The sequence below is a fragment of the Thermobia domestica genome, chromosome 14, assembly GCF_964235325.1.
Source record: "Thermobia domestica chromosome 14, izTheDome1.hap1.1, whole genome shotgun sequence".
NCBI lineage: Eukaryota > Metazoa > Arthropoda > Insecta > Zygentoma > Lepismatidae > Thermobia > Thermobia domestica.
Window position 1 is genome coordinate 156,600,593 of NC_137467.1, and position 16,850 is coordinate 156,617,442.

The following is a 16,850-nucleotide window of genomic DNA, read 5'->3' on the forward strand; positions in this document are numbered from 1 at the left end:
CTGTACCTGGATCACGGGATTATCCAATACTGACACTCGGAAATCTGCTGTATAGTCACTTTGAATCTTACTAGCTATGCTTGAACACTATATAGACACTTGCAGCTAGACTTGTTGTCCAGTTTAGAGTTAAGAGCTTACTGGCATACAGTGTCAATGTCCTCTGCTTTTGTGCAGGTAACGAACCTTCCAGAATGTTCACATATTTAGGTCAATACAATGTACTACGATTGATAATGGAATGTTCCAAAGATCTCCACAGGATTAATGAATTACAGACTGCACTAGAAAATCATTACTGCTAGGTCAGTTACACCTTATTTCACCAGTACTGACAAATTGGCCATTTGCCACATTGGCACTCCAGGTGTCTCTCCCGACATGGTCGCACGAAAATCATTATAGACTCCAGTCCTATTTTTGGCCTAAGTTGACATTTGGTATGTGCCGGACATATGGGGATACCTTGGTACTCCATTTCAAGGAAATCAAATGGGTATTTTCTGAAATATCACTGATCAAAAGTTTTCTGGGGATTTCCCGGAAAATGACATTTGATTTTCAAATAAATGTTCCGAACATATCTTGTAGCCTATTTTTTCCTCTTTACAATAGTATTTTTTTTCTCTAGTTCAATATTTACGGGAGATATGATCACTTGAAGCTAACCTGATTTTACAAAAAAACATCAAATTTGTCCAGTTTTTCTCACCCTGTTCTCTGAAACTACAGGGGGTACAGGGCTAAAATTTGGTGCATGCTCATCTCTCACAGGGACCTAGTTTCACCTCTTTTAAGTTTCATCAAATTCTGGGGTTTTATTTTCCTGAAAATTTGGTTGATTTCACATGGAATGGCTCTTAAGTAACCTTTATAAAAATTTATCTCACACACCTTTATGATCTCGGAAGTTAGTTAATGTGTATAAATTTCTGCAATATTTCGAGAACTACTTGGTTTTTCTTCTTTCGAAAAGAAGTCTGCTACTCTTTCCACATGCTCGTACATGTTTTACAACCAGTATATGCATCAAGTTGGTATTACATTCATCACTCCTATAGACAATCCAGCAAGAGAAGGTCTCTGACAGCTTACAGCGGGCTGCCAGTATTCACGTATCAATGTTTTTAAGATGTCTCTATAATGGCAATTTTCTTAATTGTATAAAACAGAGTAACAGTGTTTGGTAACACTAGCACCAAAGTAGGGGCTGCATTTTCCCTCCGCACATGGTAAGAAAGTTCAGAGAGCGTCTCCTGATTTCTCTTCTATAGGAAATGAAATGAAATCTTTAAGTTTTACGTCCCACGGTTATGCCGGTGAGACTAAAGGAGACGGTGATGATAAGTAATGAATGAAATGGTGGAATGAAGAAAGTGGGAGGAAACGGGAGAACCCCGAGGAAACCCACGCATACGGTGTTTGTCCACCATAAAGTTCACTTGGCGGGGGCTGGGATCGAACCCGGGACCCCAAGCACCAGAGGTGAACGCTGATCCATCGCGGCCCCTACTTCCTCTATAGGAGCATGTCTTTCATTGTTAGAAGATATAAAACAACACACATACAACCAACTCCGTCAGATTGGCAATCACCGATGTCCTTTTTAACGGCACACAGATTCTTCCCGATTTTTTTGAAAATTACAAATGCGAATTAACCTTGCAAATGTGACATTTTGTTCGCTCGATGTGATCTATCGGTTGATACATATGTTATCTCTGGACAATATATATAGTTAAATTAAAGTTCAAGGGTCAGCCATAATTTTGGCCTACACTGTATGCTGTCGTCTTGCTAATGCCATATCGAAAAATGTGATTAGTGTATGTTACAATATCACTTTTATCTTAATAGCTTATCGTAGTCATTGTGCAACATTAACTTTTTAGTTTACAAAAAAAGTTTTCTCGGTTTCCTCGAAACTACGCACGAGGAATGCACTCCTCCATCAATGTCAGAATTGAATTCTTTTACATAATTACATACAGTATATACATTATGGCGCTAAGTTCGTTGTACAAAACCAGAGGGTGATTCCTGAGAGCAAAACAAACAAAAAAGTTCTAATAAACATAGGGCGAAAATCGCGTCGTTTACGTGTTATAAGCTGCCGAAAGCGTGGGAAAACAAACTTTAGAGTTAAATATTGCAAAAACTACTGAGCGTAGACGTGATGCGGCATGATATCATCAAAGGATCCTAACCTGCTCTATCCAAATTTACAGTTTTCACACTTGTGCAATGGCGGCGCAAGGGATTTCCCAAAGGACATTAGGGATTCCCGGACATTTTATGACGTAAATTGAGTTGACAAGAGTATGTAAAAGACGTCTCACTACCTGGAAATAATATCACGTGGCAGGTCAATACACATACACGCAGATAAAAGATGGTGAATAAGATAATGATCAATGTACATGTTTGCATACCTCCTCAAAAGGTACTAGTAAAGACGTTGTACAAGATTTCACTGGAAACGTCACGTCGCTACAATGTAAAAATACGTACAATACAAGCCGATAGGTAACAGAAAATAAAGAAATTCCGATTGCTAATCTGCTCATATTAATGATATCGCAACACTTTTGAGAACGCGTCTACCTTTAATACTACAGGAATTGAACAAGAACTGCTATTAAGAGACAAACAAAGAACGCCACGTGATATTATTTCCAGGTAGTGAGACGTCTTTTACATACTCTTGTCAAGTCAATTTACGTCATAAAATGTCCGGGAATCCCTAACGTCCTTTGGGGAATCCCTTGCGCCGCCATTACACAAGTCTGAAAACTGCAAATTTGGATAGAGCAGGTTAGGATCCTTTGATGATATCATGCCGCATCACGTCTACGCTCAGTTGCTTTTGCAACTCTAAAGTTTGTTTTCCACGCTTTCGGCAGCTTATAACACGTAAACGAAGCGATTTTCGCCCTATGTTTATTAGAACTTTTTGTTTGTCTTCCTCACTCCTCTGCTTTTGTACAACGAATTTAGCGCCATACTATACACACACACACACACACACACACACACACACATATATATATTAGGGCGGAGCGAAAAATCACTTTTTTATATATCGAAAACGCAATAGTGCGGAAAAGTTGTCAATTGATGTTGATAAAATACTGTAAAAATTTCGTCGCTGAAATCAAATATCTTGGGGTGGCGAATCGCCAAAAGATTTTGTGTATTTATAGGGTATGCAAACCCGCCGTACACATCATTTTTTTGTGTTTCTACGGTAAATGAACAAATTATTACCTATATTTCTTAACTTAAGTAGTCTATAAAATTGAAGAAATAATTTTTAGATGATTTAGGCAGATTTGTAACTATAAAATAGCCTATTTTAGCAAAACAAAATATTGTAAATCATATACTGTACTTGTGATTTCATATAAGGTTCTCGCATTGAATTAATATGCCGATAAATGTGTTCATTGTTCATTATAATTTTTGCTTGAACACTCTTTTTTCCTTTAAAAAAAATCTCGTACTGCTTTATAGAGTTTATCTTCCTCCCTACATAAGAATTCAATTTGGACTAGTCCAATTGATAGTAGCAGTATTAAAAAGAAACAACGTTAGTATTCGATAACTTTGTTCGAGTGTGGATGACAATCTTTTCAAGATATTTTGCGTTGTTAACATTGCGTTTCAGTGTTTACTTCGTTGTACGTAGTTGATAAGTATATAAGCAGTTTGTTTGTGTACTGTAAATTAAACTTGATGTAATTGTGAGATTCGTATTTTACATCAATATTGAAACTAACCATGCCAAAGATAAGAACAAGACTTGAACATTCAGCTGAGCTTTCAGGTGTACAGTTACACATAAAATCAGATGTAATAAAGCATTATTTTTAATTGGCAGAGCTTGACAAGTGTGAGAAAGGGTATGATCGATCTATAAAGATGGTGGCGAGAGATGTTGCTCAGTGTTTGAAATCTGTTTAGGACAAGGCTTCCATCCCTACTGTGTCGTTAGAACGTATAGTTCAGCTTCTACTTCGCTTGCACGGAAAGTATACAAGAAGTTCGGTAAATCTGAGAAGGAAAGGAAAGCTTCTGCTATTTTTTTTTAAGATACATTTAAACAAGATTACACGAAGTTCTTTGATATATGTTCCTGTAAATGTCATGAACTTCCCATGTGCTCATGTGAATTGAGAAAGTAAGTACTTAGGAAAGAGTGGACATTTCTGCAAGATCAGAGAACAATACGAGTAGGCAGAATAGAGGGAGTTGACTACGATGAGTCTTTAAAACTAATCGTACACACTAAAAGGAAATCAGGAGGGACCACCTTCCAATAGTCTTCTCACATATCACAAACGAATACTTCCAATGAACTCCAGACATCATCTTCTGATGGTGATGAGTCAAATGTTGATGATCACTTTGCGAAATAATAGGATATTAGAGAAAAAGAAGCAAGGAGTAACGAGATGTCCTTAGACCTCTTGTTGTGTTGGTAGACCGATTTGGAATATCTGATCGTGCAACTGCTTTGATAGCAACAGCTGCGATGCCAAGTTTTGGAATGATTGATCCAAAGAATGCTGACCAGGTGATAGACCGCTCAAAAATCCGGTGAGAAAGGGAAAAGATACGATAAAAGGAAGTGCTAATGGCCAAAGGAAAGGTTCTTAGAGGCTTATACTTCGATGGTCTTAAAGATCAAACTCTATGCAGGGAAGGGACTGGAGGTCGCTGGTTTTTAGTAAAAAGATACCCTACTTGTAAAGATGGATGGATGGGATGGGATTTAGATTTCTGGGCTTTCGGCATCTAAGGCCATTTAGCCCTTCACGTTTTGAGGGATGACGTCCCTCGGCGAGCACACAATCCGGGGAAAGGGAAGGAAGAAAGGATTGGGGAAGGAAGGAAGCGGCCTGGGACCTATAAGTTAGGTACCACCCCGGCATTTGCCTGGTGTGAATGAGGAAAACCCAGGAAAACCTCATTCAGGGTGGCTGGCCTGAAAAAGCGTTTTACACTTTTTCGACCGAGTGCCCCCACCGGGATTGTAAAGATGGAGCTGAACACTTATGACTAATGAGAACTTCAAGATACATACCACAAAAGGAGCGGCAACTGGTTCAGGAATTAATCCAAAAATAACTGTTATTTCGCACATCCGGAGAATATATTGCTTTCTTTGGTTGACAATGAAAGACTTCAAGTCAGAAAAGAGGCATGGAGAAAGATAGTCAGGGCAAGGGGAAAGGCTACGAACGAGAAGAGTAGAGATAATGATAGTAGCAACAGTAGGAAGACGAAACGAGGAAGACCTTCTAAAGTAGACAATGAGTCATATGTAAATAAGAAATATGCTATCAACGCGCAATTTCAATGCAAACGATTACACTGATCTTATTAACTGGGAATCAGTTAAAGTGACGCATCCTCCAGCGTTGTCTTGTTTTCCAATAGAGAAATATACTGTAATAACAACGAACATTCATTCATAAAAAGAGTTTTGAAATATTTCTGTCACATCCAGAATACAGAACGCTGCGTGAAACTTGTAACAGGAGCATCTGCATCAGTTCGTGGCAGATAGTTCTATCAGACTTAAACTAAAATCTCAATCTGTAAACCCAAAAGTAGAAGCAAAGGCAAACTATGCTCTCCAAAGAATCAAGATCTAATTTTGAACACACGTGAATGGATGGTGGGATGGGCATGGGAGGGACCCGACCTGCATCCACGTTCTCGTCGTCGGTCCTGGGTCGTTTCACTGAAACAAGCAGAAAGATACAGAAAAAATATGTATTTTGTATTAAGTAGATTGTTATTTTGATCAAATTAACTACTGTGTGATTCCAAATCTGCTTAAATTATGCACAAAATATTTCTTAAATTTCATATATTACTTAAGTTAAGAAATATAGGTAATACTTTTGTTCATTTACCGTAGAAACATAAAAGAGTTATATGTACGGCGGGTTTGCATACCCTATAAATACACAAAATCTTTTTTGGCGATTCGCCACCCGAAGATATTCGATTTCAGCGACGAAATTTTTACAGTATTTTATCAACATCAGTTGGCAACTTTTCCGTACTATTGCGTTTTCGATATATAAAAAAGTGATTTTTCGCTCCGCCCTAATATATGTATATATACACTAGCATCAATTACCCACTTCGCTGGGTTAAATTAAGAAAAAATTGTAATATGTCCGTTAGTCAATCACTTTTTATTACTAAAGCGCTCTTTGATACTGGTCATTTTCGATTATTTTTATATATCCCTCTTCTCTCCACATGTTGGGGGGTACGGCAACGGAAGCGTGACTCTTCATCTCAGCGACCCCGAAAACTATGAATTCGACATTGATATTGGTCATTTCCATCATCTTTATATATTTCCCTCTCCCCCAAGTTGCGGGACTGAATTTGGATTTAAACGGTATCAAAAGTGTTACTGTTCATCTCAGCGACCCGAAAATTAGAGATTCGACACTAATATCGGTCATTTTCGTTCATTTTTAAATGTCTCTTCCCATTCCCCTCCCTTTAGTTACACCGTCAAAGTGATATGACAAAAAACATCTCAGGTTCGAACTTCATCTAGTTGAAAATTTGATCGAGATCGGTCCGTTGGTTCAAGAGTTAAGTTTTATTTATATATATATATATATATAAATATCTACCCGTCCCATCCTTCTCGCCTAAGTTCTACCGTCGAAGTGAAATGATAAAAAGCATCTCAGGCCCGAACCTAATCTATGATAAATATTTGATCGAGATTGGTCCGGTGGTTCAAGAGATTAATAATCATAAACATAGTCACTTTCAATTTTATAATATATATATATATATATATATATATATATATATGAAAGTCACTATGTGATTTCGTACCTCTTGAACCATTCGACCGATCTCGATCAAATTTTTAACATAGACTAGGTTCGGGGCTGGGACGAACTCCTGAACCATGAGACCAGTTTCGATCAAATTTGTCAGATAGATGATATTCGGGCCTGGCCTGACTTTTATCATTTCACTTTGACGGTGCAACTTAGAGGAGGGGAAAGGGAGAGATATTTAAAAATGATCGAAAATCACCGATATCAGTGTCAAATCCATAGTTTTTGGGGTCACTGAGACGAACAGTGACACTTCCGATGCCATTTAAATCCAAATTCACCCCTTTATGTTCAAAATGAAACGTATTTTTTCCGTGCGAAGAACGGATATTCTGCTAGTTAGTGAAAAGAAATGAAATACAAGTGAATAAACGGCGAGAATTTCAAAGAAAGATTTTACTATCTACAAACCATCAACTTTACAAGATAACAGTTAGTACAAGGGAACCAAAGTCTTAAAGGTACAAGGATTTAGTTGAAAGACTACTAAAGTGGCATTTTATAAAATCTGACTGAGGATGGCAATAACCATTTGCACAAACATACACAGATGAATCAATAAAAGTATTTTAAAATAAGTAAAATTTTAATATGCATCCTATTGAATCAAGTAGCAATCGAGAGTCAGATACAAATGGAGTAACAACCATGTCACTAACCTGCATTTACAGTTCTTATTACCCTGCCAGATCTTCGAAGAGTAAATGCAACGTTTGTTTGTACACTTGAAGAAGCACCATCTGAATCAGAGGATTCTTCTGCCAATTTTCTCCTCTGTAATGGAGGCACCGGTGGGATCTGTACAACTCCTTCTCGGTGATGAAATACCAACAGTAGTCTTGAGATGCTCCTGTACAAAAGAAAGAAAATGAAATTTAGCACATAGAATTGTAAACTAAGAGTCCATTGGAATTTAAACCCGGAAGCGTGCTAATTGCATTTATCAGAAGAAAAGAATTGCTTTAAGTACGGGGGCGGAATCTATGAAATTAGCTTATACAAATTTGCAATTTGGCCTGAAAATCCTAAAACGATTGATATATCTCTAGTATAATTTCACCAACCAATCCTGTTGCCTCCAACGGCTTGTCAGTAATGAAGAGCTTCGGATTCACAAATATATATATATATATATATATATATATATATATATATATATATATATATATATATATATATATATATATATATATATATTTTTACATTTTATTCAATTTATTCCTTTTTTCACACAAAATATTGAAATCAGGAATAAGGTTTTGAAATTTTAGTGATCACTATATACACAACTAAAAGTATCAATATTGTAAAATTTGTGCTAGGTAGAACCATGTTAATGAAATCAGAGTCCAGAATCGACTCCCATTACCGGATTATTTATAAAAATCTTCCAATAACAACAGTATTTACAGAAATACTTTAGTAAACTTTTTCTCTATTGTGAGGTAGAAATTATGAGGCCCAAGACCGTTCGGTCGTGAACAGGAACTGTACAGAGCGGCGAAGGAAATTCCAATGCTCCGCAGCAAGCAATGAGGTGGATAATAAGTCACAGAGCCCCGCAGCAGGATAATCCAGGAGGAAAGGAATAGCCAAGAGTCCCGCAGCGGACTAGAGGCTTTGAGGTTGGGTTCTCCTAGTGCTCCAAGGCAAGCAAGAGGAGGAAGACCAGAAAACTGGTACCGGTCCACTGGTTGCTGTCCAATATATATAGGCGTCCTCAGAGAGGCGGTGGCGCTGCTGCTGTCCTGTCGTCATGTGATTTGTAGGAGGTTCTGGTGGTCCGTCGTCTGATACTCGTAATAATTCCAAATGGTGTGTAGTACTCCGACGTAAATACATGTGCTGATGTTTACAAACAGGAGTATATGATATTGTTTGTACCCAGAAGCACGTGATACGTTACAATAAAAATACAATCTACAATATACTCTTAACACGCGTTTCATACAATAAGTGAAATGTTTCACATTATATGAAACCAATGTTAAGAATACATTGTAGATCGCTGGTACTTCTAGTTTGTTGCGTGTGATAACTTTTATCACACTTTATTTTAGTTATATATATAAAAAAAGAAAGAAACCATGTTATCCTAGAGGTTATGTTAAACTTCCGAACACTCGGCATATGCAGCGCCTCTAGAGGAAAACTATAGAACTACTGAGTTTCGAATGAGCTGCGGGTTACCTAAGCGGCCATTCGGAACGAAATGTAGAACTGGGCACATCGAAATTATACTGGTTCTATAATATATATTTAAATTTAATCGGAATATGGTAATTCTTCAAAAGTTCAAGTGATTTAATATCCGAGTTGGCAAAAAGTGTTAAAGTTCTCCTGAAGTTAATCAAGTGTTATATAATATTATAATTTATATAAATCTGTAATTGGTGTCGAATTGTGTGATTATTTGATGGGATTCAGAGGCAATATTGTGAAATACTCCTTCTGGCTGGTATTTAACAAGGCATATAATTGTCATTGTCAAATGGTGAGTGTTATACTTTTTCAATTTAAATACTAGTAATTTATTCAATTTATCATATTGTGAGATATATTTAATTATTCTAAATTCTTATTGAATTTAAGGAGGAATTCAAAATCTATTAGTTATCCACAATTTAATGTATTATAGTATTAATCAAGTAGTGTCAGTTAATGTATCCTATGAACATATTTGAACACGTGTTGGCTTGTATGAATGGAGAATGTACTTACAGATATTTCATAACTGTTAATATTTTCTTCAATTGTTTCAATATCTAATCAGAATTTTCGATACATTTTTGATAATTCAATTCTTTTTGTTTTTTCTAAATAAAATAAGAAAAGATAATATACTGACTTTCCGTTTAAAAGAACCTGATATTGAATTACCTATAAAATGGTATATTTCTAGTGTAGTTCGTAAGTGTATTATTAATATATTTGAATTTAATGTTAAATTTATTCAGATTCATAATCTTTAGCCATAGATTTGATAATACACCAGTTAATTTCTTATGATAGAGAAAATAGGTCTAACAACTCTAACCCCTTAAATACTTTATACAGTTGTCCTGGATCTAATATCCAGTGGCCCAGAACGGCGTCCATCGAGGCACGTTACAAACATTTCGTTCCGAATCCTAATTCTTCTATAGGAAGAAAATTAGGAGTTAAAATAAAGGGGTTAGTATGTTCAACGCTGAATTAGGTGGAAAGAATATTAGTAGGTTGTGTCATTTTTGTAAAACTTTTGTGAACACCCTGTATATATTTATTAATGAAATAGCAAATCTAAAATTTAAGGTCAATGAATGTAAAGAGTCTATCGTTTATCCTAAAGAAAGGTAGTTCATACAGACATTACTTTGGTTTAGGAATAATAATTTTTTTTAGCCTTATTATTGTCTTAGAAAATATGGGTGAAAGAAATCAGTCGCAGTTGGTATTAAATGGCTTTGAAAATGGAAATGCAGGGGTAGTCATTCCTCCCAATGCTAGGCGGCGATGGGATCTTTCTTATTTAGAAACTGAGAGTGAGTCAAGGTCAAGGTATTCCTTGTCTGTTGAGGAAAACAGCGAGACACGTGAATTATGTTCGAACGCTAGTGACATAACAAGCAAGCTAGCTGCAATAGGTATATCACGTGATAGCTCACAACAGCTTTTGTCTGTAGAAAGTGATAGGGGAGGAAGTCTTGTTACCAATCCGTTTATTGACCTGGTGGTTACAGCTAATAGAAAAGGAAAGTACGAAGAAAACGAAAGTAAGAATCCTTTTGTAGTTGACAATTTGTATGAAGCTACCAATTTAAATACTGGGAGAAATTCCTTAATAAACAGTTTTATGCCTTTCCATATTAGGGTAGATAAATTAAATAGTAGTATTACAGGTAACTTATTTAATGAGAAAATTCAATCAATACCTAGTACCGATGGAACAAATGATCTTAATTTATTTCAATTTCTATTAGCAGTACATAAAATTATGAAATTAAAAATTTTTCCAGTCGAGTCAGTTTTAGTTGCTGCGTTAAGTAAAGCGCAAGGGAGGTTGAATCAAGAGTTGCTTGCTTTGTATGAAATGTCACATGACTGGAGGTTTATTTCTAATTATTTGTTTACTAAATTAGTTACACCTTTAGGAAAGCGATAACTCTTAAATCGGTATGTAAGAGTAATACAGAAGCCTAGAGAAAATATACTAGATTTTGTAAACAATATATGCGATGCATATGAAATATGTTATGGTACTGTGAATGGGAATAACTCTAGTGAATTAATTAGTTTAATAATGGATGGGATGCAGCCACAAATTAGGTTTGATATTTATAAGTACCGATACCCAGTATCAATGGAGGATCTAATGGGAGACATTATTGAGTATGATAATCATCAGCGGAACTTAGAATCGTATAATGCACTGGTGAGAAACTCTGATACAAGTAAAACCCAGAAAAACAAAATTGAGTGCTATTTTTGTGGCGGACAGCATCGTGTTGCTAACTGTAGGGCTCATAAACAATATCTTGTGAATAAGCAGTTAGTGAAAGTGAATATGAACTTAAACTCGGACGGACGCTTTGCAGAACTTAGTGACCGGTTAGAGGGTACTACTCAGATGAGGGGGTCGGAAGATCAAACCCGGAGCATTCATAGTGGTGTTAGTGCCTCCAATAAACAATTACCCTTTACTTTAAATAATAATGAAAGACGCTTTGCAGGTAATCGGTCAAGGTTGGGGTGGTCCGAGAAACAAAATAGTGAAAGTAATGATGAAGTGTTGACTCTTATGAAGGGGTCCGGGATTCGATCCCATGGGGGAGGTAGAAGTCATGAACGTAAGGGAGAACCAATAGAACAACACGAAGGGGTCCCAAAAGCAATACCAGTTAATGCGAAAGTGAAAGATAGAAATACGCGTGACCAACAGCGCGGAGACTTTGGTTTCAGTGGCGGTTATGGAGGGAACAGCTATAAAAGTAAAAAACACCTATTTAAAAGAAATGAAAATAGATTTTGCTATGATTCGCAACAACGAGAGATAGGAGACAGAAGATTTCCGTATTCTGAAACTAAAGATAGTGATAATAAGAATAAAATAAAAAATGAAAATGCCAATTCTTGTGGAACTTTGACTGCAGCATTGGTGGATGCTTTTGTGTTAGGACAAAACATAAGAGGTGGTTTGGACATATGTTCTACGGCATCACTAATAAACAAACAAAGGTTTATTAATTGGAATAAACAGTTAAAATACCCAATTAAGATAATTAATGAAAAATTCGTAGGAATTGGGGTTGATAAACAAAAGTTAACATTAGATCAGTGTGTGATCATTCCAATTAAGTTCAGATACCGTATTTACAGAATGAAGTTTTTCTTAGTGAGTGACTTAGAACCAGTGTTCATAGTTGGGATAAATGAACTTAAAACTCTAAAAGCGAACATCGACTTAGTGAACAATAAGTTGTTTCTCCCTTTGGAAGGGGCTTATGTACCATTAAACTTTACTTTAAACACCCTCCCCCCTAATTTGAAAACAGAAACTCGTCCGGGTGATTTATTTTGCAGTGAAGCGGCCGGAAACACATCCAAGCTATTCTTGCGTGAGTCGGACACTGATGAACAGTCAACCAGTAAGACAATGGTATCAGAGCGAGAGGGGCATCTCAGTGGTCCAGTTCATGGGATTTGCAGTGTTGCCAGTGCTGTTAATCCTTCTATTGAAAGCAGTTCTAATACCCATATGGAGCAAATGGCTTGTCCGTTGAGGGTCGATCCAGATGTACTTGAGGCAAACCCAGACTTACAAGGGTACGTTGATGAGATTTATAATAAATATCCTAATGTTTTTGCATCGCAGGTTGGAAAAATAAAAGATTTTGAGTATAAAATACAGATTAACGACTACACTCCTATACGTAAGAAGGCTTATCCATTATCTCGGAGTTCGCAAAGAGAAATGGATAAAATTTTAGATGAAATGTTAGAAGCAGATTTAATTCAGCCCAGCAATAGCGACTATGCTTTTCCATGCTTCCTAGTGAACAATAATGACGGATCCAAGAGGTTAATTGTTAATTATTCGGATCTGAATCGTCATTTGTATTTAAACACACAGTTCACTCCTAGGATTGAAGATATATTGGCAGAATTATCAGATGGAAAAGTGTTTAGTCATCTGGATATTTTAAAGGCTTATTTAACAATTCCTTTAACAAAAGAAAGTAGACACCTTACTGCCTTTCTTACGCATAGGGGATTGTATGAATTTAAGGTCTTACCTTTTGGTTTGGCTGCAGGTAGCCATGTTTTGTCTAAAATCTTGACTGACTTGTTATATCCATTGAAGGACGAAGGGGTTCAATGGTACATGGATGACCTCATATGTAAAAGTCCAGATGTTGAATCCCATAAGGAATTATTGGAAAAAGTGTTAAGATTAATTGAAGAAAAAGGTTTAACTTTGTCAACTAAGAAATGTACTTTCTTTTCCAATAAGATTTCTTACTTAGGTTATATTATAGAAAATGGGAAAATGTATATGGATCCTTCAAGATTAGAGGTCATAAGAAAACTACCTGCACCAAAAACTAAAAAGGGTTTAATATCTTTGTGTTGTTTCTTATAATATTATGCTAAGTTTGTACCGCAATTCCATGAAGTCATGGAACCACTTGAACGTTTACGTGGGACTTCAGCAGAATTTGTCTGGGGAGCGGAACAACAGAAAGCTCTCGATGATGTAAAAGAGTTATTTGCCAACCATGTTATGTTGAAACTTCCAGATTTAAGTAAGAAATTTATAGTCAATACTGACAGCTCTCTCAAAAGTTTAGGCGGGGTCCTCCAACAGTACGATGAGAATAATAACTTAGTTCCCGTTGCATTTTACAGTCGGCGTTTAAAGAAACACGACTTTAACAAACCTATTTATTTATTGGAAATGTTAGCTGCAATTGAAACAATGGAACGTTTCAGTACCTACTTACATAATCCTTTCGAACTTAGGATGGATCATTCAGGTTTAGTATATGCTATGAGAAATATGAGGAGGGTCAAGCGATATGGATCGCTATTGTATAGACTCTTTGCCTTTAACTTTGAAGTGAAATCTATAGCCTCAAATATGAATATTTCAGCCGATTTCATATCTAGATTATATGATCATAACAACTTTGAAGAAATGGAAACCGAACCATCCCATGCGGAACAGGTTAATAATTATTGCTTAATAAACATCTGGAACATGCCTTATGCTAATATTTCCATAAAAGAACATCAACTCAAAGATCCCGAGTTAGCTAATATTATAAAAGATATAAGAGCTAGGAAAGAGGTTGAAGGTTATAAAATAATTCAAGGAATTCTTTGTAAAAAGACCAAAGCAATTAGGAATCCCTATAAGGTTTGTTTACCGAAGGAGTTAGTTCCCAGCATTATTGAATTCTTTCATACACAAATTTTACCAGGTTCTCATGCTAGCATTAATAAGACAATAGCTAAGATCTGTGCTAGATTTACTTGGAGAGGTATCCTAGAAGACATAAGAGAATACGTATCTACTTGTGTAGATTGCCAATTAAATAAAAGTGATAACAGAAAACAATCTGGTACTTTAATATCTCAGTATGAGAACATTGTTAACGGACTCTGGGCTGTAGACTTGCTAGGTCCTTTGGTAGAGAGTAAGTCGGGACGATACTGTCTAATTGTAGTAGACTCTTTTTCAAAAAGAGTATTCTTAGAACCGATAAAGGTCTTATCTACACAAAGTGTAATAAACAAATTGTACAAATTGATGTGTAGAAATGGTTTTATATTCAGTATATGTCATGACAATCACTCAATCTTCACCTCAGCGAAGTTTAAAGATTTTGTATATGCTAACGGGATTAAAGATATTAGTATCTCACCATATCGCGCGGCATCTAATCCCAGTGAAAGATACGTGGCTACAATTAAAAATTCCTTAAGAATATATTTTGGTAATAAACAGAGTTCGGGGGGCAAAGGACTATGGGAAATAGAATTTTCCGTTAATAATGCGGTCCACGAAGAAACTAAATGTAGTCCCATGGACCTAGTTTTCAATTATAACGTTTGCAATCCTCTAGATGTTAAGTGGAAAATAAGTACTATGAATTTAACTCAAAAGGATCCAAACTTGTGGAATAGAGCTTTAGAAAATCTAGATAAAGCCTGGAAACGTAAAAAGAAATTGTATGATCAAAGACGAGTTGAAACAGACTATAGGATTGGCGATAAAGTATTAATTAAGTCACAGGTTTTGTCTTCATTGAAAGAAAAGAGAACTAAATCATTATGTGCAAAATGGCTTGGGCCCTATCAGATCGAGAGTTTCTTAGGTAGAAATACTATCAGAGTTGTAAACGTTAATAATCCTAGGGACATACGTAAAAGCCACGTTAGTTTAACTAAAAAGTACAGAGAGCCTAGAAATAATGCAACGTAAATATTGGTAAATAGTAATTAGGAATTTATCTAGTCTGCAAAAAAGAATCTAGTCAGTTTAGAAGAACATATTCAATAAATTCCATCTAGTCAGCTATTTAGACAAATGTAGTGTTATATATATATATATATATATATATATATATATATATATATATATATAAAAGGTTTTTAATGTGTTTTCTAATGCATGTTTTTATCAGTATTCCAGATCTGGATGTCCTTATGTCTATGTATTGAGAATTGTTTGTACGAATTGTCATTGTCCAATGTCCTACATGGAGATTTTAATGGAAACCGAGAGTAACAGATATATGGAAGCTTCCAAAGATTATTCCAAATATTATTCCAAAGGTTGTTCAAAAAATAGTTCTAGAGGTTGTACCAATGATTGATGGAAAATAATGGTGCTATATCAGATGAGTACAATGGATAATATAAAAATATTTTGTAATTTAATAATATATGTAAGATTAATATAATATTGTTACCTCCTGATATTCATATTAGAATATAAGGTATATATGAGTATTTTTTAAGAACATCTAAAGAGTATATAATGTAAATTTATGAATAGATAGACAACATTAGTAATAGCTATTTAATTTTAACTAACTTAGAGTGGTTGATAGATTGTTAGTGGTGTGTTAGAATTTTGGGGGGGATTTTTTTTCTTAAGTTTCGTTTAAATTTTTATTTTGTATGTAATGAATTTTATTGAGTGTGAGGGTTAGTTAGAGTTAGTAGTTAGTAGTGTAGTGTAGAAGTAGTTATAAGCTTAACCTACTAATAATAACTTATGCTATCTATTCATAATTAAGGTTGAAATGGAATAACTAAATATGGTTAAATTAATTAAATAAAAAGTTGCCTCAACTTTTTATATGCCGGGAGGGCGATATTTGTTGCGTGTGATAACTTTTATCACACTTTATTTTAGTTATATATATAAAAAAAGAAAGAAACCATGTTATCCTAGAGGTTATGTTAAACTTCCGAACACTCGGCATATGCAGCGCCTCTAGAGGAAAACTATAGAACTACTGAGTTTCGAATGAGCTGCGGGTTACCTAAGCGGCCATTCGGAACGAAATGTAGAACTGGGCACATCGAAATTATACTGGTTCTATAATATATATTTAAATTTAATCGGAATATGGTAATTCTTCAAAAGTTCAAGTGATTTAATATCCGAGTTGGCAAAAAGTGTTAAAGTTCTCCTGAAGTTAATCAAGTGTTATATAATATTATAATTTATATAAATCTGTAATTGGTGTCGAATTGTGTGATTATTTGATGGGATTCAGAGGCAATATTGTGAAATACTCCTTCTGGCTGGTATTTAACAAGGCATATAATTGTCATTGTCAAATGGTGAGTGTTATACTTTTTCAATTTAAATACTAGTAATTTATTCAATTTATCATATTGTGAGATATATTTAATTATTCTAAATTCTTATTGAATTTAAGGAGAAATTCAAAATCTATTAGTTAT

General features: G+C 35.3%; 1 protein-coding gene across 1 annotated transcript in view; it reads right to left on the reverse strand.

The window, feature by feature from the left end:
• The window catches only part of Pex16 (peroxisomal biogenesis factor 16), a 53,119-nt gene that overhangs the window by 26,736 nt on the left and 9,533 nt on the right, over positions 1–16,850 (reverse strand). The window contains exon 3 of the mRNA XM_081739111.1: positions 7,547–7,737. Within this exon, the coding sequence (XP_081595237.1) occupies positions 7,547–7,737 (191 nt within the window). The remainder of the gene's footprint in view (positions 1–7,546; positions 7,738–16,850) is intronic.